Source organism: Salmo salar, chromosome ssa01, assembly GCF_905237065.1.
Source record: "Salmo salar chromosome ssa01, Ssal_v3.1, whole genome shotgun sequence".
Lineage (NCBI taxonomy): Eukaryota > Metazoa > Chordata > Actinopteri > Salmoniformes > Salmonidae > Salmo > Salmo salar.
The window spans coordinates 157,089,025-157,112,142 of record NC_059442.1 but is presented as its reverse complement, the minus strand read 5'-3'; the positions used below and the strand labels follow the sequence as shown (position 1 = coordinate 157,112,142).

General features: G+C 44.5%; 1 protein-coding gene across 6 annotated transcripts in view; it reads right to left on the bottom strand.

The window, feature by feature from the left end:
• The window catches only part of garnl3 (GTPase activating Rap/RanGAP domain like 3), a 261,207-nt gene that overhangs the window by 164,309 nt on the left and 73,780 nt on the right, over positions 1-23,118 (bottom strand). For all 6 annotated transcript variants that reach the window (XM_045692975.1, XM_045692952.1, XM_045692967.1 and 3 more), the window contains exons 3-11: positions 16,284-16,358; positions 10,224-10,323; positions 6,128-6,246; positions 5,530-5,594; positions 5,062-5,125; positions 3,056-3,082; positions 2,772-2,847; positions 2,582-2,680; positions 2,171-2,274 (exon numbers count right to left, since the gene is read on the bottom strand). In XM_045692975.1, the coding sequence (XP_045548931.1) occupies positions 2,171-2,274; positions 2,582-2,680; positions 2,772-2,847; positions 3,056-3,082; positions 5,062-5,125; positions 5,530-5,594; positions 6,128-6,246; positions 10,224-10,323; positions 16,284-16,358 (729 nt within the window). The remainder of the gene's footprint in view (positions 1-2,170; positions 2,275-2,581; positions 2,681-2,771; positions 2,848-3,055; positions 3,083-5,061; positions 5,126-5,529; positions 5,595-6,127; positions 6,247-10,223; positions 10,324-16,283; positions 16,359-23,118) is intronic.

The window sequence follows — 23,118 nt, the reverse complement described above, 5'->3', positions numbered from 1 at the left end:
AGCTCTGTAGCTCTGGAGGACAGACCCAGAGGGAGGATGGTTATATATAGCTCTGTAGCTCTGGAGGACAGACCCAGAGGGAGGATGGTTATATATAGCTCTGTAGCTCTGGAGGACTGACCCAGAGGGAGGATGGTTATATATAGCTCTGTAGCTCTGGAGGACTGACCCAGAGGGAGGATGGTTATATATAGCTCTGTAGCTCTGGAGGACTGACCCAGAGGGGAGGATGGTTATATATAGCTCTGTAGCTCTGGAGGACTGACCCAGAGGGAGGATGGTTATATATAGCTCTGTAGCTCTGGAGGACAGACCCAGAGGGAGGATGGTTATATATAGCTCTGTAGCTCTGGAGGACTGACCCAGAGGGAGGATGGTTATATATAGCTCTGTAGCTCTGGAGGACTGACCCAGAGGGAGGATGGTTATATATAGCTCTGTAGCTCTGGAGGCCAGACCCAGAGGGAGGATGGTTATATATAGCTCTGTAGCTCTGGAGGACAGACCCAGAGGGAGGATGGTTATATATAGCTCTGTAGCTCTGGAGGACTGACCCAGAGGGAGGATGGTTATATATAGCTCTGTAGCTCTGGAGGACTGACCCAGAGGGAGGATGGTTATATATAGCTCTGTAGCTCTGGAGGACAGACCCAGAGGGAGGATGGTTATATATAGCTCTGTAGCTCTGGAGGACTGACCCAGAGGGAGGATGGTTATATATAGCTCTGTAGCTCTGGAGGACAGACCCAGAGGGAGGATGGTTATATATAGCTCTGTAGCTCTGGAGGACTGACCCAGAGGGAGGATGGTTATATATAGCTCTGTAGCTCTGGAGGACTGACCCAAAGGGAGGATGGTTATATATAGCTCTGTAGCTCTGGAGGACAGACCCAGAGGGAGGATGGTTATATATAGCTCTGTAGCTCTGGAGGACAGACCCAGAGGGAGGATGGTTATATATAGCTCTGTAGCTCTGGAGGACTGACCCAGAGGGAGGATGGTTATATATAGCTCTGTAGCTCTGGAGGACTGACCCAGAGGGAGGATGGTTATATATAGCTCTGTAGCTCTGGAGGACTGACCCAGAGGGAGGATGGTTATATATAGCTCTGTAGCTCTGGAGGACTGACCCAGAGGGAGGATGGTTATATATAGCTCTGTAGCTCTGGAGGACAGACCCAGAGGGAGGATGGTTATATATAGCTCTGTAGCTCTGGAGGACTGACCCAGAGGGAGGATGGTTATATATAGCTCTGTTGCTCTGGAGGACTGACCCAGAGGGAGGATGGTTATATATAGCTCTGTAGCTCTGGAGGACAGACCCAGAGGGAGGATGGTTATATATAGCTCTGTAGCTCTGGAGGACTGACCCAGAGGGAGGATGGTTATATATAGCTCTGTAGCTCTGGAGGACAGACCCAGAGGGAGGATGGTTATATATAGATCTGTAGCTCTGCAGGACAGACCCAGAGGGAGGATGGTTATATATAGCTCTGTAGCTCTGGAGGACAGACCCAGAGGGAGGATGGTTATATATAGATCTGTAGCTCTGCAGGACAGACCCAGAGGGAGGATGGTTATATATAGCTCTGTAGCTCTGGAGGACAGACCCAGAGGGAGGATGGTTATATATAGCTCTGTAGCTCTGGAGGACTGACCCAGAGGGAGGATGGTTATATATAGCTCTGTAGCTCTGGAGGACAGACCCAGAGGGAGGATGGTTATATATAGCTCTGTAGCTCTGGAGGACTGACCCAGAGGGAGGATGGTTACATATAGCTCTGTAGCTCTGGAGGACAGACCCAGAGGGAGGATGGTTATATATAGCTCTGTAGCTCTGGAGGACAGACCCAGAGGGAGGATGGTTACATATAGCTCTGTAGCTCTGGAGGACTGACCCAGAGGGAGGATGGTTACATATAGCTCTGTAGCTCTGGAGGACAGACCCAGAGGGAGGATGGTTATATATAGCTCTGTAGCTCTGGAGGACTGACCCAGAGGGAGGATGGTTATATATAGCTCTGTAGCTCTGGAGGACTGACCCAGAGGGAAGATGGTTATATATAGCTCTATAGCTCTGGAGGACAGACCCAGAGGGAGGATGGTTATATATAGCTCTGTAGCTCTGGGGACAAAACAGGCACACACACACTCATGAATGCATCCACACCTGCTGCTTGTTCTCCTTGGAGTAGGGTAGCATGGTGGAGACGTGGAACATCAGCTCATGGCCCTGGTACACTGTGTAGATGGAGTTCATTCCTGTAGTGTCATCTGGAGAGAGAGAGAGGGGGGAGGGAGAGAGTGAGGGTGGGGGAGGGAGATAGAGAGGGGGAGGGGTGGAGCGAGAGGGGGTAGGGAGAAGGGGGTGAGAAGGATAGAGCAGTGGGAGCAGAAGATGAAGGAGGAGAGGGAGGAGTGTTAGAGAAAGAAAGAGAGAGTAATATTAAAGGAGGGAATGTGAATGAAAGACATCTCCATGGTCTGTTGAAATGGAAAAACAATCATTAACAGCAGAACCCATGGTGTGTGTGTGTGTTTGTGTTTGTGTGTGTGTATTTTTGTATGTATGGTGTCTTACTCTTGGTATCCAGCCCACCACGGTAGCCTGCCCAGCCCTGCAGGGAGATGGTGTCACCCAGGAGGTTGAGGAACTTATCGAAGCTCTGGCTCCCAGTCTCTGAAGGAACAGATGAGAGAGCAGGGGTCAAACTACAGCTCATATGACATTGATACTTCAATACCTTTTACTCACAATATTAGTGACTTACCGTTGCTAAACATCTCGTCGTCTGTGAGCTGTCCATCTTTGGCAAACAGGACACCGAATTTGAAGTTGACAGAACCCTGACAAACGATAAGACAGATATATTGTACATCTAAGGGGCCAGTATTCCCTAATGTTAACTTATAACTTAACTTCTATAATTTGCCAAAACCAGCAAAACAACCCCGGTAGAAAAGGAGAAGGAAATCTCTAGTAAGACCATGGTCAACACCAATAACTACAATATCCACTTGAATTATAGTTAGAACAGAATTAATAAATGAATACCTCTTGCTCCTCCAACACCAGTAGGTCCTATGAAGAGAAAACACACCACAGTTATCATCAGTTGACCCTCCAATGACTCCGATGACTCCCAATGTCCAATGACTCCCAAATGACTCCCAATGTCCAATGACTCCCAATGTCCAATGACTCCCAAATGACTCCCAATCTCCAATGACTCCGATGACTCCCAATGTCCAATGACTCCCAAATGACTCCCAATCTCCAATGACTCCCAATCTGTAATGACTCCCAGATCTGTAATGACTCCCAGATCTGTTACAGTATGGGCCTGATACCATAGAAATAGAGTTAGAACATGACTGTTATATAGAGATGTAGGCTCTTAATTTGACCTGTATTATCACAGCAAAATAATCCTGCAGAAACAGGACTTGAAATTTTAGCCCATCATTTTGCTTGATCCGTGTTTACTACGGAAAAGCCAGAGACAGCGAGACACCTTGATGAGACTGTGCTGCCTGACTGCCCCCGGACGTTCTCTTCCTGCTTGACCACCTCCTTTAGATGACCACTCAAGCCATGAACTTTCTAATGACTGTCCATCTCATGATGTTGTGAGTTTATTTTTCTTTTAAATTGCATGTTGCTCCATTCTGCTTTGAGATTATTTTGTAATGAATAGCACTATTGTTATTATTATTGCTCGTGGTTAGGCTATTAGCTGTCCAAAAGTAGGCTACATGAAGAGTGCCATACTGTTAATATAACCGTGTTTTAGTGTGGGTTTTCAGTGAATTTATGTAAATCACAAAGCTCATCTGCATTTCTAGACCTGCTACCGCCAGATGGTGCTATTCTTCCTCACATGGTCTGTCATCTGTCACTGGCATCCTGCACAGCCGCTAATACGCTTGTGTTCCCCGGCGACCGGTTCATACATAAAACATCATTCAGGCTGCAAAGATGTTGGATTCCTCTTTAACGCGATTGAATTGGTGGAAAGAAACAGGGAAAATACACCTACTGTCTTAATAAAACATTATTTTCCACCACCATGCGAGAGTGGCTAATGCTACTTCCTGATGTTGTCCACCGCGTTCAGCCAGGGGTAAACAACAGACTCATGCGGTGTGCACCATCCGTAAGTTGTCCGATAAAATAAAAAATTGGTGGTGGAAAATTGTGTTAAATAAAGGCGGTACGCATATTTCCCAGTTTTTTTTCTACCGACAGGCCTTTAAATCGCGTTAAAGAGGAAACCGACGCCTTTGCAGCCTGAATGGAGGATGTTTTATGTATGAACCGGTTGTCGGACGATAGTGGAAAATAACGCCCAATAGCGGCAGTCCAGGCTACTGCATTTGCTGCGGTGCAGGAAAATTCTCAGCAAAAAAAAGTGATCAAATAAAGATCCTACATCTGTTTCTCTGTGGCTGATACAGTGTGATCTCACCTTCTGTATCTCTGTGGCTGATACAGTGTGATCTCACCTTCTGTATCGCTGTGGCTGACACAGTGTGATCTCACCTTCTGTATCTCTGTGGCTGATACAGTGTGATCTCACCTTCTGTATCGCTGTGGCTGACACAGTGTGATCTCACCTTCTGTATCTCTGTGGCTGACACAGTGTGATCTCACCTTCTGTATCTCTGTGGCTGACACAGTGTGATCTCACCTTCTGTATCTCTGTGGCTGATACAGTGTGATCTCACCTTCTGTATCTCTGTGGCTGACACAGTGTGATCTCACCTTCTGTATCTCTGTGGCTGATACAGTGTGATCTCACCTTCTGTATCTCTGTGGCTGATACAGTGTGATCTCACCTTCTGTATCTCTGTGGCTGACACAGTGTGATCTCACCTTCTGTATCTCTGTGGCTGACACAGTGTGATCTCACCTTCTGTATCGCTGTGGCTGACACAGTGTGATCCCACCTTCTGTATCTCTGTGGCTGATACAGTGTGATCTCACCTTCTGTATCTCTGTGGCTGACACAGTGTGATCTCACCTTCTGTATCTCTGTGGCTGACACAGTGTGATCTCACCTTCTGTATCTCTGGGTTGAGAATCTCCCTCGGTCCTTTCTCAAACCTGTCCAGGTTCATCGCACTGCAGGGGGAGGAGAGCAGAGGATAGGAGGAGAGGAGGAGGGGGAGAGGAAGAGGAGGAGAGGAGGAGGAGATGAAAAGTTCAGGAGAGGAGAAAAGATAAGTGTTTAAAGACGGGTTTACATCTTGTACGTCCATTCTATTCCATAATTATCTTAAAGCATATTTTCATGTTGTTGTTCATTTAAATACAACAGACTACATATCCATATCAAATTTCTCCATGTGTTTTTACCCTGATTCATTGGTCATATCTTAGCCTGGTCCCATGTCTGTTTGTACTGTCTTGCCAATATGGGACAATGACCATAGGAGTTGGCAAGACAGATCTGGGACCAGGCTAGTCAGAACAATCTACTGTATGAAACAACCAGTATATTGAATGGCATCCTGTGCAGTTCTCACCTTAAGATGGATTTGACTGATAGTGTTTTGGTGGGGCTGTATGGCAGACTGATCTTCAGAGTTCCCTGGGGGAGAGGAGATGAGATGAGATGAGAGGAGATGAGATGAGATGAGATGAGATGAGATGAGATGAGATGAGATGAGATGAGATGAGATGAGATGAGAGGAGAGGAGAGGAGAGGAGAGGAGAGGAGAGGAGAGGAGAGGAGAGGAGAGGAGAGGAGAGGAGAGGAGAGGAGAGGAGAGGAGAGGAGAGGAGAGGAGAGGAGAGGAGAGGAGAGGAGAGATTATCTCAGGTGTGGATGTGGAAAGTAGTCATCATGATTAGTCTAATCATCTATCTGAACAGAAGACGGACCTCCATCCAGACACTGATCTACAGTAAGAACAGATATGCATGTTTCACCTTAATAATCAAGGTATTGCTATGGGGAGAGTGAGCTGATCCTAAATCTGTATCTAAAGCCAACTTCCAACAAGACCAATGCTTAAGGTAAAGGATTTTGTGAGAGTAAGCTGATCCTAGATCTGTGCAAAAAGTCAATTTGTACCAATACCAATAGGCTTTGGGAAGGGTGATCTGATTCTAGATACTTACTGTCTTCCTCCAGAGGATGGCTCTGTACTGAGGGACCCGCTGGTTGTTCTGGTCAGACAGAACCACAGACAGGTAGAAGGGATTCTTCTCTGCATCCGTACCAATGTAGTTCTGGTGGACTGGGGGGAAAACACACAGTGTCACACACACTGTCACACACTTACTAGGAACGAAACGGGAGAATACACTCCCAAACTGAGTGAAACGGGGAGGCACTATCTGAATGCTAGTTTTCGTTTTGAATTGATTTATAATTGTTTTTCTGTCGTTTGTTTGTTTGTTTGTTTGTTTGTTTGTTTGTTGTGTGGTCATGAGAGTTTCTGTTCAGGAAGTCACGGTGAGGTCTAGTTTTTCCAGGTATGGAATGTTGAGTAGTGTGTGCATGCATATGTATCTGCTTGAATATATGTGTGAGTGTATTTGTGTGTGTGTGTGCATGTGCGTGTGTGTGTGTGCATGTGCGTGTGTGTGTGTGTGTGCGTGTGTGTGGGTGCGTGCATGTGGGTCATACACAACAGAACCTTAGACAAAACCGCTTCACATTCAGCGCCCTCTCTACCTGGTTGACACGGCAACATATTCAGACCAAACACTGACCAGAACCCCGAAACCCAATTAAAAACTGGAACTCTGCCCTCTCTCGTCATCCCTTTCCTTCTCTCTCTCTCTCCATCTCTTTCTCTACTCATTGTTCCCCTGACTCCCTCTATGAAAGGTATTCATTCTGATTTGAACCAGTTCACTTGGACTTAGACTTGGGGCCTTGTTTTGTTCTGTGCTTAAAAAGTAGAAGACACACACCCACACCTAGCTGAACGATAGCAGGAAGGAGGGAAGGAAGGATGGGCTAATGCATTTTTAACGACCACCATGACTAGGCTCTCAGGAGGCTGCTGGCTGCTCACGTTGACTAGGGAGCCAGTCAGATGCTAATGTTGTTATCTCCCAGCGTGTGTGTGTGTGTGTGTGCGTGTGCGTGTGTGTGTGTGTGTGTGTGTGTGTGTGTGTGTGTGTGTGTGTGTGTGTGTGTGCATATGTATGTGCGTGTGTGTGTGTGTGCGTGAGAAGTGAGCCTCTGCTCACCATCTTCCTCTGACTGTCTGCTTCTTTCTGGGTTGTGCCAGGCTGTGTCTGCAGGTCCACTGTAGCTATGGAAGGATCTATGGGATTCACCCTGCCAGCTCATAGACTACCATTAAACTAGGAGTTGGGGTAAGGACTTTACCTGACCATGTGACCGGACCAGGAAAGAGTCCTGGCCCTACTGTCTGTATACTGGTCAGGTCACATGGTCTGGAAAAAGTCCTGGCCCTAACAGTCTGTATACTGGTCAGGTCACATGGTCTGGAAAGAGTCCTGGCCCTAACAGTCTGTATACTGGTCAGGTCACATGGTCTGGAAAAAGTCCTGGCCCTAACAGTCTGTATACTGGTCAAGTCACATGGTCTGGAAAGAGTCCTGGCCCTAACAGTCTGTATACTGGTCAGGTCACATGGTCTGGAAAAAGTCCTGGCCCTAACAGTCTGTATACTGGTCAGGTCACATGGTCTGGAAAGAGTCCTGGCCCTAACAGTCTGTATACTGGTCAAGTCACATGGTCTGGAAAGAGTCCTGGCCCTAACAGTCTGTATACTGGTCAGGTCACATGGTCTGGAAAAAGTCCTGGCCCTAACAGTCTGTATACTGGTCAGGTCACATGGTCTGGAAAGAGTCCTGGCCCTAACAGTCTGTATACTGGTCAGGTCACATGGTCTGGAAAAAGTCCTGGCCCTAACAGTCTGTATACTGGTCAGGTCACATGGTCTGGAAAGAGTCCTGGCCCTAACAGTCTGTATACTGGTCAAGTCACATGGTCTGGAAAAAGTCCTGGCCCTAACAGTCTGTATACTGGTCAGGTCACATGGTCTGGAAAGAGTCCTGGCCTCATGTAAAGCATACGGCATTGACTACTAACTTAGAAAAAAGGGTTCCAAAATAGTAAAGCTGTCCTCATAGAACCCTTTTTGGTTCCAGGTAAAACCCCTTTTTGGTTCCAGGTAGAATACTATTGTATTCTATGAAGTGTGGAAAGGGTTCTACATGGAACCCAAAAGGGTTTTACCTGGAACCGTAAAGGGTTCTACCTGGAACCATAAAGGGTTCTTCAAAGGGTTCTCCTATGGGGACAGCCAAAGAACCCTTTTAGGTTGTAGATAGCACCTTTTAGTGCACACATGGGTGCTTTTGTACATGTGTACCTGTGTGCGTGTGTGTGAGTATGTGAGACCTGGGTTTATATAATATTTAGCGTATTTCAATGACTTTTACAGATATTTGAAGGTGTTTAGAGTGTTGAGATATTTTTATTTGAAAGACAAGTAGCTGAATATTGCAATGTTCAGTATTTGAAAATACTCAAATTGTCCCGACTTCCACCGAAGTCGTTTCCTCTCCTTGTTCGGGCGGCGTTCGGCGTCACCGGTCTTCTAGCCATCGTCGATCCACTTTTCATTTTCCATTTGTTTTGTCTTGTTTTCCTACACACCTGATTTCCATTTCCCTCATTATTTGTTGTATATTTAACCCTCTGTTCCCACCATGTCTTTGTGTGGGATTGTTTGTTGTAAGTGCTTGTGCACATGTTTACTGGTGCGCGTCGGATTTTTGTACCCGTATTCTGTTGTATTTTTATGCCGTTGGTTTTTGGATTCAACTGCTCCGGCTATTACCTAGTTCTGCTCTCCTGCGTCTGACTTCCCTGCCACCAGTTACGCACCCCTTTACACAAATACATTTATTTAAACAACCTGATCTCATAGTTATTCATAGTTTCACTATGAAATTCATTGTAATATGGATGAACGTCTATTTTTTACAAATTAATTCAGCGTGGTTACAGGGTTAATTCTGCGTGGTTACAGGGTTAATTCTGCGTGGTTACAGGGTTAATTCAGCGTGGTTACAGGGTTAATTCTGCGTGGTTACAGGGTTAATTCAGCGTGGTTACAGGGTTAATTCAGCGTGGTTACAGGGTTAATTCTGCGTGGTTACAGGGTTAATTCAGCGTGGTTACAGGGTTAATTCTTACATTTTACATTTTAGTAGATGCTCTTATCCAGAGCGACTTACAGTAGTGAATGCATACATTTCATGCATTTCTTTTTTTTTTTGTACTGGCCCCCCGTGGGAATCGAACCCACAACCCTGGCGTTGCAAACACCATGCTCTACCAACTGAGCCACAGGGAAGACTAATTCTGTGTGGTTACAGGGTTAATTCTGTGTGGTTACAGGGTTAATTCTGTGTGGTTACAGGGTTAATTCTGTGTGGTTACAGGGTTAATTCCGTGTGGTTACAGGGTTAATTCCGTGTGGTTACAGGGTTAATTCCATGTGGTTACAGGGTTAATTCCATGTGGTTACAGGGTTAAATCCACGTGGTTACAGGGTTAAAACAGAAACAACTCAAAGGGTTAATTTTAAGTATTAATTCCGAGTGGTTAAAGTTAAGAAGGCTTAAAACAAAATAAGTAAAAACAATGCCCTGTTTCCATCAAGTATCATCGAGTACTCTCCCGGTTTGCTAGAACATTGTGAATTGCCATGACGCAGTGGTCTGAGCGTTATGACTTCGATCCCAGCGCTGTGCCATTGATTATTTTTTGTGAGTGCCGAGGAAGTCGGAATAGGATTGGTATTTCTAGAGACAAGGCTAGATTCAAATACACTCCCATACATTTAGCCCAGGCATTTGAAAGTAGTATTTGAAATAAGTATTTGAAAATAATTTCAAATATTAGGCAATTTATGGGAAATTATTTTCAAAATACTTTAAAATACTTCCAATAGAATTTGTATGTATTTTATTTACCTAGGCAAGTCAGTTAAGAACAAATTCTTATTTACAATGACGGCCTGCCAAAAGGCAAAAGGCCTCCTGAGGGGACTGGGGTCTGGGATTAAAAAATAATCATAAATACAATATCAATATAGGACAAAACACACATTACAACAAGAAAGACAACACACTACATGAACCCAGGTCTTGTGTGTGTGTGTGTGTGTGTGTGTGTGTGTGTGTGTGTGTGTGTAACAGAGAGGAGAGGAGTAGAACGGACCTTTGCCCAGGAAGTATTTGAAGAACCATCTGGTGTGGTACTCCGGGTTCTCCAGATGGACATCGGTTCTTCTCCAGGTACCCGGGGTGTAGTCCGTCGTCTACACACACACACACACACACACACACACACACACACACACACACACACACACACACACACACACACACACACACACACACACACAGATTAGTGACAAACACACACAATAAATATTTCACAACACTCACAACAAACCTGATAATGGTCTCTGAACACAATTCATAACATGTTGTCACTATTACATACAGTATAGTACACACACACACACACACACACACACACACACACACACACACACACACACACACACACCTGCCCGCACACTCACTCCCCCCTCCACTCCACCCCCCGACACACACTGATTTACCACAATATACACATACATTGACCTACAGCCTGACCTTGAAAACAGAAACACACATGGTTGTTCAGTCAGGGTCTCCCAGACGATGTTGAGGTGCTGACAGAAGAAAAGTCCTTTGTAACCAGTAGATGTCCCCGTCATCAATAATAATGTTAAGCCCTCTATAAGTCCCTCTACTAATGCACCTCCTCCTCCTCACTGACAGGATGTCCCATTGTGGATTCATGCTATTGAGGGCAAGCCTCACACCTACCCACAGGCCACACGCAAGCACGCACGCACACACACACACACACACAGACTGTGACAGGTGGGATGGGTTCTTAAACAGAGGAGATAGGAGACACTTTAGTTTCTTTTCCTTTGCATGGAAAACATCCCAGGTTGTCATGGTTACTGTCTGGTGGTGCTTCAGCTGAGAAAGGTGGAGGTGGTTTGTGTGTGTGTGTGCGTGCGTACGTGCGTGCGTGCGTGCGTGCGTGCGTGTGAGTGAGTGTGCGTGTGTATGAAAAAAGTATTCAAATGTATGCACTCACTACCGTAAGTTGCTCTGGATAAGACAGTCTGCTAAATGACTAAAATGTAACACAATGTGTGTGTAAATACAATAGAATAGTCAAATTGACACTGTCATGTCTGGTGCATGTCAGGGCATGAACGTGACTGTGATGCACACTGTCATGTCTGGTGCATGTTAGGGCATGAACGTGACTGTGATGCACACTGTCATGTCTGGTGCATGTTAGGGCATGAACGTGACTGTGATGCACACTGTCATGTCTGGTGCATGTTAGGGCATGAACGTGACTGTGATGCACACTGTCATGTCTGGTGCATGTTAGGGCATGAACGTGACTGTGATGCACATTGTCATGTCTGGTGCATGTTAGGGCATGAACGTGACTGTGATGCACACTGTCATGTCTGGTGCATGTTAGGGCATGAACGTGACTGTGATGCACACTGTCATGTCTGGTGCATGTTAGGGCATGAACGTGACTGTGATGCACACTGTCATGTCTGGTGCATGTTAGGGCATGAACGTGACGGTGATGGAGGGGATAGTGATAAAACATAAATGAAGACAAAAGTGTTTGTGTTTTGTTGTTCTCTTCGCCCATTCTCCCTATGGAGAGGAACGACAAAAAGAAAGAGAGAAGAGGAGAAGCTACACTGAACAAAAATATAAATGCAACATGTAAAGTGTTGGTCCCATGTTTCATGAGCTGAAATTAAAGATCCCAGAAATGTGTTTACATCCCTGTTAGTGAGCATTTCTACTTTGCCAAGATAATCCATCTACCAGACAGGTGTAGAATATCAAGAAGCTGATTAAACAGCATGATCATTACACAGGTGCACCTTGTGCTGGGGACAATAAAAGACCACTCTAAAATGTGTAGTTATGTCACACAACACAATGCCACAGATGTCGCACGTTTTTAGGGGGCGTGCAATTGGCATGCTGACTGCAGGAATGTCCACCAGAGCTGTTGCCAGAGAATATAATGTTAATTTCTCTACCATAAGCTGTTGCGCCTTCTTCACCACAATGTCTGTATGGGTGGACCATTTCAGATTGTCAGTGATGTGTACACCAAAGAACTTGAAGCTTTTCATCTTCTCCACTGCGGTCCCGTCGATGTGGACAGGGGTGTGCTCCCTCTGCTGTTTCCTGAAGTCCACAAACAGCTCCTTCGTTTATAGATATAGATTTTTCAGAGTTGGGAGGTAGTAACATTTTTAAGCGTTGGGAGGTAGTAACATTTTTAAGCGTTAGGAGGTAGTAACATTTTTAAGCGTTGGGAGGTAGTAACATTTTTAAGCGTTGGGAGGTAGTAACATTTGGAAGCGTTGGGAGGCGGTAACATTTGGAAGCGTTGGGAGGTAGTAACATTTGGAAGCGTTTCCACGGTTTGGACAGATAACAATGAACTTGATACCCTCGTCATTTTCATTACCAGATCCTTTCTATTCCTCTGACCCTGGTCAATCAATGTTGAGATGGGCCGTTTTTATGGCAATTTAAAGGGAAAGACTCAGAAATATACCATGAAAACTGGAACAGATTGTCGACTGTTAGCTTTGTAAATTAATAAATATATAGACCCAATTTAGTCTTGTATTCTGTAGATTTCATTTAGAAAAACCCAATGTTATCACACAGGAACCTGCAGCCACTAGCTAGCTTGTCAGTTGACATTGGAAGTTAGCGTCGTTCTGCCCGCGGAGCAGAGACAGAGTTCTATTGAGCAGCAACCACTTTTTGACCATGGCCATAATGACATTCTATTCACTCTAATCATGCTAAAACCTCTGAGGAAATAGTCTGTCACTTTTTAACCATACAGTGAGGGGAAAAAAGTATTTGATCCCCTGCTGATTTTGTACGTTTGCCCACTGACAAAAAAATTATCAGTCTATAATTTTAATGGTAGGTTTATTTGAACAGTGAGAGACAGAATAACAACAACAAAAAATCCAGAAAAACACATGTCAAAAATTTTATAAAAGGATTTGCATTTTAATGAGGGAAATAAGTATTTGACCCCCCTGCAAAACATGACTTAGTACTTGGTGGCAAAACCATTGTTGGCAATCACAGAGGTCAGACGTTTCTTGTAGTTGGCCACCAGGTTTGCACACATCTCAGGAGGGATTTTGTCCCACTCCTCTTTGCAGATCTTCTCCAAGTCATTAAGGTTTCGAGGCTGACGTTTGGCAACTCGAACGTTCAGATCCCTCCACAGATTTTCTATGGGATTAAGGTCTGGAGACTGGCTAGGCCACTCCAGGACCTTAATGTGTTTCTTCTTGAGCCACTCCTTTGTTGCCTTGGCTGTGTGTTTTGGGTCATTGTCATGCTAGAATACCCATCCACGACCCATTTTCAATGCCCTGGCTGAGGGAAGGATGTTCTCACCCAAGATTTGACGGTACATGGCCCCGTCATCGTCCCTTTGATGCGGTAAAGTTGTCCTGTCCCCTTAGCAGACTAACACCCCCAAAGCATAATGTTTCCACCTCCATGTTTGATGGTGGGGATGGTGTTCTTGGGGTCATAGGCAGCATTCCTCCTCCTCCAAACACGGAGAGTTGAGTTGATGCCAAAGAGCGCCATTTTGGTCTCATCTGACCATAACACTTTCACCCAGTTGTCCTCTGAATCATTCAGATGTTCATTGGCAAACTTCAGACGGGCATGTATATGTGCTTTCTTGAGCAGGGGGACCTTACGTGCGCTGCAGGATTTCAGTCCTTCATGGCGTAGTGTGTTACCAATTGTTTTCTTGGTGACTATGGTCCCAGCTGCCTTGAGATCATTGACAAGATCCTTCCATGTAGTTCTGGGCTGATTCCTCACCATTCTCATGATCATTGCAACTCCACAAGGTGAGATCTTGCATGGAGCCCCAGGGCGAGGGAGATTGACAGTTCTTTTGTGTTTCTTCCATTTGCGAATAATCGCACCAACTGTTGTCACCTTCTCACCAAGCTGCTTGGCGATGGTCTTGTAGCCCATTCCAGCCTCGTGTAGGTCTACAATCTTGTCCCTGACATCCTTGGAGAGCTCTTTGGTCTTGGCCATGGTGGAGAGTTTGGAATCTGATTGATTGATTGCTTCTGTGGACAAGTACCTTTTATACAGGTAACAAGCTGAGATTAGGAGCACTCCCTTTAAGAGTGTGCTCCTAATCGCAGCTCGTTACCTGTATAAAAGACACCTGGGAGCCAGAAATCTTTCTGATTGAGAGGGGGTCAAATACTTATTTCCCTTATTAAAATGCAAATCAATTTATAACATTTTTGACATGGGTTTTTCTGGATTTTTTGTTGTTGTTCTGTCTCTCACTGTTCAAATAAACCTACTATTAAAATTATAGACTGATAATTTCTTTGTCAGTGGGCAAACGTACAAAATCAGCAGGGGATCAAATACTTTTTCCCTCACTGTATATGGTAGAGACATTGCGTTTGGACTATTTTTGGGGGGATGGAATTCTCAATTCAATTAAACAAATGTTTTCTAGGTTAACACCCTACATATTGTCAGACAGGAGGAAAGCCATTTGTTCATGTATTAAAGTTACTCAGAAAGAGACATGAGTAGCCAACCTGTGCCGCAACTTCCACTTTTTGACGTTAACAAGCCGACACTCCATCTTAACTCCTCCACCACATTTACTGGATTGGTTCAACAGTGCAGAAGGAACCTCCCTAAACCTTTTTTTTCTCGTCAGGACCAGAAAGATGCCTGCTATGTTCGGTTAGGAAGGAAGAGACAGCGGCGGGAGAAAGGAAGAGAAGAGAGAAAAGGCGGGACAGAGAGTTGAAACATAGACGGAGCGAGTGGAAGACAAATGTAGAAAGAGAGATATAAACAGAAAGTTAGAGCGCAAAACAGACGTGGGAGGAAGGAACAAAACATTAATGGAGTGAGGGAATGAGAGAAAGATGAAGGGAATGAGAGAGAGATAGCTTGTTCTTTTTGTGAGAGTGAATATCATTCCAGTTAATGTAGTCTATTGTATATGTTATTCAAACTTAAACAGCCTGATATGGTTTCTATGTTAAAGGGATAGTTCAGACAAATTACAAAATGACACATTGGTTTTACCTGCCCTGTAAGCAGTCTATGGACAAGGTATGGCAGCAATCCATGCTTTTGGTGTAGCTTCCCTGGCACTGTTTCCAAATGCTCATATTTTAGCATTTGTGGCACAAATCTCATTCAAGTCATGGGACCGATATTAGCATATTTGGCGCATCAGCCAATGCGTGGCTACTAAATGTGAAAGTATTGTGTAAAGAATATGTTTGTAAACATTATTTCAAGTTATTGAACCAACTTAATTTCTTGATTTACAGGGAATGGATTTATTTCCTTGAAGCTAATTGTAGAAAACATTGGTTGTATTTACAATAAATATTAGTTTGTATTTGTTATTTATTAGGGTTAACCAAAGGGAAAAGTAAGTTGAGTGTTGAAAGAAATAGGTTTTACCTTGAAATATAGGTTGGGTAATAATCAAATAAAACAGCTGGCATTAAATCATTTGGTTTCTGTGACGTTCGTTGTTCAAGGTAGACCAAGGCGCAGCGTGAGTTGGGTTCATCATCTTTTATTTTAAAGGTGAACCAGCAAAACACAATAAACAACACAACGACCGAAAAGCTTCATAGTGCAAAAATACATGCAACCAAACAAAGACAAGATCCCACACAGAATGAGGGAAAAAGGGCTGCCTAAGTATGATTCCCAATCAGAGACAACGATAGACAGCTGCCTCTGATTGGAAACCATACTTTGGCCAATCAAAGAAAAAACAACATAGACATACAACACGTAGAATGCCCACCCCATGTCACACCCTGACCTAACCAAACAGAGAAAAACGACTCTCTCAGGTCAGGGTGTGACAGTTTCAACATATGTTGTATTTTTCAATTGGGATGGATGGATTCAAACTCATTTACATAACCGGTACCAGTTAAAGTATTTCTTTTGGGGGTTGATCCAAATACATAGTTTTTACTGTTTTTAATTATTCAGCAGCTCATGACCACACACACACACACACACACACACACACACACACACACACTCACTCTACAGTGAGTGTGTGTCTGTGGGTGCGTATAGGGGTCCTCACCTCATCTGATGAGCCATTCTCCACTCGGAAACGACCCGCCCTCTGTATGGCTCCATCTGCATCACTAGAGATCAGCTAGAAGGAGGCGCAAGAGAGAGAGAGAGAAAGAGGATAGGGAGAGAGAGAGAGAGAGGAGAGGGAGAGAGAGAGAGAGAAAGAGGAGCGAGAGAGAGAAAGAGGAGAGAGAGAGAGAAAGAGGAGAGAGAGAAAGAGGAGAGAGAGAGCGAGAAAGAGGAGAGGGAGAGAGAAAGAGGAGAGAGAGAAAGAGGAGAGAGAGAAAGAGGAGAGAGAGAGAAAGAGAAAGAGGAGAGAGAGAGAAAGAGAAAGAGGAGAGAGAGAGAGAGAGAGAGAGGATTGAGAGAGGAAGGGGAGACACTTTATAGGCACAATTCATCTCATGTATAGAGAATTCAAACGCAAATTAAAAGATAAAACACTGCAAGCAATGCTTAAAGCAAAACTAGTCTCATTCCATTTACAGCAGAGAGAGAGAGAGAAACAGAGAGAGGAAGAGAGCAATAGATCAGAGTCATTAACATGAGACAATGGAACTAAGTGGAACAACTGACATCAACAGTCTGGATGACAGTAAAGAGGGACACATGACAGACATTATTAGCATGTGACCACAATAGTCTCTAGTGGTTGGCTAGATTACCAACTCATCTGAACACACTGCATCCCAACTGGCACACAGTTCCCAATATACAGCCCCATAGGGTTCTGGTTAACAGCAGTAGGTTAAAGGGTGCCATTTGGGACGCAACAAATGTTATAGGACAATGTTCTTCCCTTTTAAACCCATAAAATGTTCCCTTTTTTAAAGCAATAATCCTCTTCCCACCTTCCTACACATCCGTTCTATTCTTCTCTGGTTCCCTATTTTCTCTACATCTCTCCTCCACCCCCTCTTCCACCGGATTCTCTCTCTCCTTTGTCGCTTTATCTCATTTTTCCCCCCTCTTTATCACATTTTTTATTCTCTCTCTCTCTCTCTTTCTCTCTCTCAGGACAAGAGAGACAGAAAACCAGACAAGGAGAGAGAGTGAAACTCCAAATCAGTCTATCAGTCCTTTCGTGATATCTTCAAGTGCTCTGATAAATTCCATTCCTGAAAGGGGAGAGTGTTTACATTTCTCCAGCCCCATCCCTCAGCTGTTTACCGAAAAAAGTGGTGGGTAAACCGCTTGTTGTTTTCCGAATCACAGATTGCCTCTTTAAAACACGCAGAAACACTTTTAAACACAGAACAACTATTAATCATGGGTTTAAATTATGTTTTTTTTTCAGTGCCGGTTTCCAGGACACAGTTTAAGCCTAGTTCTGGACTAAGAAGCATGGCTTAATTAAAAAAATGTAATGATATATTTCACCTTTATTTAACCAGGTAGGCCAGTTGAGTACAAGTTCTCATTTACAACTGGCCAAGATAAAGCATAACAGTGTGACAAAAACAACAACACAGAGTTACACATAAACAAACGTACAGTCAATAAGACAAAATAAAATAAAAATAGAACGATCTATGTACAGTGTGTGCAAATGTAGAAGAGTAGGGAGGTAGGCAATAAATAGGCCATAGAGGCGAAAATAATTACAATTTAGCATTAACACTGGAGTGATAGATGTGCAGATGATGATGTGCAAGTAGAGATACTGGGGTGCAAAAGAACAAGAGGATAAGTAATAATATGGGGATGAGGTAGTCGGGTGGGCTATTTACAGATCGGCTGTGTAAAGGTACAGATAATCTCTGTCTGGGAAATTGAACCATAGGCCGGGATTCAATCTGACTGCGCATTGTTTTTATTGAGCTGACATATGCAACTTTACTGTGAATGCAAACATATCGGATTGAATCCCAGCTACAGTGAGTCATCCTCTGTGATGTCCTCAGTCCTAATAATGATGCTAGCTTTTGTTTACAATGGTCCTCCAGTGACAATACAGGACCTGCTGGGACCAGCTTCATCCTCTGTGTTGTGTGATTGTGTTTACTACTCTCCATAGCAAAAGAGGAGGAAGTAGCCAGCTTCACCTGTCTCTCCATCAACCTGACATTTCTTCTCACTGTGGAGACATGACATCCTCTCTCCTTTCCTTTCCTTCCCCTCCTCCTCTCCTCTCACCCCCCTTGCCCCTCATACCGCACAAAGCCTGGTTGCCTGGCAACCCAACACAGAACCTCTCCTCTCTGCTCGCTCTCCATCTTCTCCCTCTACTCAGTTGCTCTCTCCCTCTTCCCTCTCTAACTCTGTCTTCTGTCATTGTCTGAATGATATAAAGTTGTGCTCTGCCAAAACGTGGCACAGTGCTGGCACACCGGACTCTCTGTGCATGCATGTGTGTGTGTTCTGCCGCAGATGGTCTATAATGGTCAGAAGAAGCCAAGAGGAGAACAGGAAGTCCAGGAAGGTGTGTGTGTGTGTGTGTGTGTGTGTGTGTGTGTGTGTGTGTGTGTGTGTGTGTGTGTGTGTGTGTGTGTGTGTGTGTGTGTGTGTGTGTGTGTGTGTGTGTGTGTGTGTGTGTGTGTGTGTGTGTGTGTGTGTGTGTGCGTGCGTGCGTGCGTGTGCGTGCGTGCGTGTTTATGGGGGGTTGGGGGTTATGCAGTGTAGGCAGTTTTCCATGTATATAATTCTACGCTGCACTGCAGCTCTAAGAGACTAGGACATTCTATCCACTCTTACATATCATAGTAATGGAATAAGTACAACATTGTGTATTAGGCCATGGTTTAAACTAGCCGTCAACCGATTATGCTTTTTCAACCCCGATACCGATTATTGTCGGGCCAAAAAAAAAACGATACTGATGATGACAATTACAACAATACTGAATGAACAGGGAACACTTTTATTTTAACTTAATATCTATTTAGTCTCAAATTTTGTCTCAAATGAATAATGAAACATGTTCAATTTGGTTTACATAATGCAAAAACACAGTGTTGGAGAAGAAAGTAAAAGTGCAATATGTGCCATGTAAAAAAGCGAATGTTTAAGTTCCTTGCTCAGAACATGAGAATATATGAAAGCTGGTGGTTCCTTTTAACATGAGTCTTCAATATTCCCAGGTAAGAAGTTTTAGGTTGTAGTTACTATTAGAATTATGACGCATCGACTATTTCTCTCTATACCATTTGTATTTCATATACCTTTGACTATTGGATGTTCTAATAGGCACTTTAGTATTGCCAGCCTAATCTCGGGAGTTAATAGGCTTGAAGTCATAAACAGCGCTGTGCTTCAAGCATTGCTAAGAGCTGCTGGCAAACGCAGTAAAGTGCTGTTTGAATGAATGCTTACGAGCCTGCTGCTGCCTACCACTCAGTCAGACTGCTATATCAAATATCAAATCATAGACTTAATTATAATATAATAAACACAGAAATACCAGCCTTTGGTCATTAATATGGTCAAATCTGGAAACTATCATTTAAAAAACAAAACGTTTATTCTTCCAGTGAAATACGGAACCGTTCCGTATTTTATCGAACGGGTGGCATCCCTAAGTCAAAATATTGCTGTTACATCGCACAACCTTCAATGTTATGTCATAATTATGGAAAATTCTGGAAAATGAATTACGGTCCTCACACAGTTCGCAACAAGCCAGGCGGCCCAAACTGTTGCATATACCCTGACTCTGCGTGCAATGAACGCAAGAGAAGTGACACTATTTCCCTGGTTAATATTGCCTGCTAACATGAATTTATTTTAACTAAATAGGCAGGTTAAACATTTTTACTTCTGTGTATTGTTTTTAAGAAAGGCATTCATGTTTATGGTTAGGTACATTCGTGCAATGATTGTGCTTTTTTCGCGAATGCGCTTTTCTTAAATCATCCCCCGTTTGACGAAGTTGGCTGTGATTCCATGATAAATTAACAGGCACCGCATTGATTATATGCAACGCAGGACAAGCTAGTTAACCTAGTAATATCATCAACCATGTGTAGTGATTATGTGAAGATTGATTGTTTTTTATAAGATAAGTTTAATGCTAGCTAGCAACTTAACTTGGCTCCTTGCAGCCACAAGGTCCTTTTGACGCTGCACTCTCGTAACAGGTGGTAAGCATGCCACACAGTTTCCTCATGGAATGCAATGTAATCGGCCATAATCGGCATCCAAAAAGGCTAATTACCGATTGTTATGAAAACTTGAAATCGGCCCTAATTAATCGGCCATGAATCGGTCAACCTCTAGTTTAAACAGCAGTCTGTGAGATTCATGTGATTGAGACTGGGCCTATAGGGATGAGCTGGAGAAAAACTAGCTTCTCTAATCCAATATGCATATCCAATGTGGCTGTAAACAAATATAATCTCTCTACACATGCTGTTGTGGTGTGTGTGTGTGTGCGTGTGTGTGTGTGTGTGTGTGTGTGTGTGTGTGTGTGTTCCTCTCAGGAGAGTGATGTCCCAGGTATAAGGTGCCACTGGCTTATCAGCAGTAGAAGAGTATATTGAGGACTATACAATAAGTGATGACATTAAATAGATTAGGCCTGGCAGCAAGGCCTTATGAGAAACAGGCAGCAAGCCTTATGAGAAACAGGCAGCAAGGCCTTATGAGAAACAGGCAGCAAGGCCTTATGAGAAACAGGCAGCAAGGCCTTGTGAGAAACAGGCATCAAGGCCTTTTGAGAAACAAGCAGCAAGGCTTTATGAGAAACCAGCATCAAGGCTTTATGAGAAACAGGCATCAAGGGTTTGAGAAACAAGCATCAAGGCTTTATGAGAAACAGGCATCAAGGCCTTTTGAGAAACAAGCAGCAAGGCTTTATGAGAAACAAGCATCAAGGCCGTGGGAGAAACAGGCAGCAAGGCTCAGTTGGTAGAGCATGGTGTTTGCAACGCCAGGGTTGTGGGTTCGATTCCCGCGGGGGACCAGTACGGAGAAAAAATGTATGAAATGTCTGCATTCACTACTGTAAGTCGCTCTGGATAAGAGCGTCTGCTAAATGACTAAAATGTAAATGTAAAAAAAGAGGCAGCAAGGCCTTATGAGAAACAGACAGCAAGGCCTTATGAGAAACAGACAGCAAGGCCTTATGAGAAACAGACAGCAAGGCCTTATGAGAAACAGGCATCAAGGCCTTATGAGAAACAGACAGCAAGGCCTTATGAGAAACAGGCATCAAGGCCTTATGAGAAACAGGCATCAAGGCCTTATGAGAAACAGGCAGCAAGGCCTTATGAGAAACAGACAGCAAGGCCTTATGAGAAACAGACAGCAAGGCCTTATGAGAAACAGACAGCAAGGCCTTATGAGAAACAGACAGCAAGGCCTTATGAGAAACAGGCAGCAAGGCTTTATGAGAAACAAGCATCAAGGGTTTATGAGAAACAGGCATCAAGGCCTTATGAGAAACAGGCATCAAGGCCTTATGAGAAACAGGCTGCAAGGCCTTATGAGAAACAGGCAGCAAGGCCTTATGAGGAACAGGCAGCAAGGCTTTATGAGAAACAAGCATCAAGGGTTTATGAGAAACAGGCATCAAGGCCTTATGAGAAACAGGCATCAAGGCCTTATGAGAAACAAGCTGCAAGGCTTTATGAGAAACAGGCAGCAAGGCTTTATGAGAAACAAGCATCAAGGGTTTATGAGAAACAGGCAGCAAGGCCTTGTGAAAACAGGCAGCAAGGCTTTATGAGAAACAAGCATCAAGGCCTTGTGAGAAACAGGCAGCAAGGCCTTGTGAAAAACAGGCAGCAAGGCCTTGTGAGATACAGGCAGCAAGGCCTTATGAGAAACAGCAGGACTCCACTAGTAGACCTCAGACCTTTACTATCCTTCTCACACATACTATAGACACACTCGCACACACACACACACACACACACACACACACACACACACACACACACAGAGAGACACATACTCTCTCTATGGAAATCTTTACCTCCCCTGTCCACAACTTGAGTGTGTGAGTGTCAGTAGGGCAGTGTTGGGTCCTGTCTGGTTCAGTGTGTGAGTGTCAGTAGGGCAGTGTTGGGTCCTGTCTGGTTCAGTGTGTGAGTGTCAGTAGGGCAGTGTTGGGTCCTGTCTGGTTCAGTGTGTGAGTGTCTGTAGGGCAGTGTTGGGTCCTGTCTGGTTCAGTGTGTGAGTGTCAGTAGGGCAGTGTTGGGTCCTGTCTGGTTCAGTGTGTGAGTGTCTGTAGGGCAGTGTTGGGTCCTGTCTGGTTCAGTGTGTGAGTGTCAGTAGGGCAGTGTTGGGTCCTGTCTGGTTCAGTGTGTGTGTGTCTGTAGGGCAGTGTTGGGTCCTGTCTGGTTCAGTGTGTGAGTGTCAGTAGGGCAGTGTTGGGTCCTGTCTGGTTCAGTGTGTGAGTGTCAGTAGGGCAGTGTTGGGTCCTGTCTGGTTCAGTGTGTGAGTGTCAGTAGGGCAGTGTTGGGTCCTGTCTGGTTCAGTGTGTGAGTGTCAGTAGGGCAGTGTTGGGTCCTGTCTGGTTCAGTGTGTGAGTGTCAGTAGGGCAGTGTTGGGTCCTGTCTGGTTCAGTGTGTGTGTGTCTGTAGGGCAGTGTTGGGTCCTGTCTGGTTCAGTGTGTGTGTGTCAGTAGGGCAGTGTTGGGTCCTGTCTGGTTCAGTGTGTGAGTGTCAGTAGGGCAGTGTTGGGTCCTGTCTGGTTCAGTGTGTGAGTGTCAGTAGGGCAGTGTTGGGTCCTGTCTGGTTCAGTGTGTGAGTGTCAGTAGGGCAGTGTTGGGTCCTGTCTGGTTCAGTGTGTGAGTGTCAGTAGGGCAGTGTTGGGTCCTGTCTGGTTCAGTGTGTGAGTGTCAGTAGGGCAGTGTTGGGTCCTGTCTGGTTCAGTGTGTGAGTGTCAGTAGGGCAGTGTTG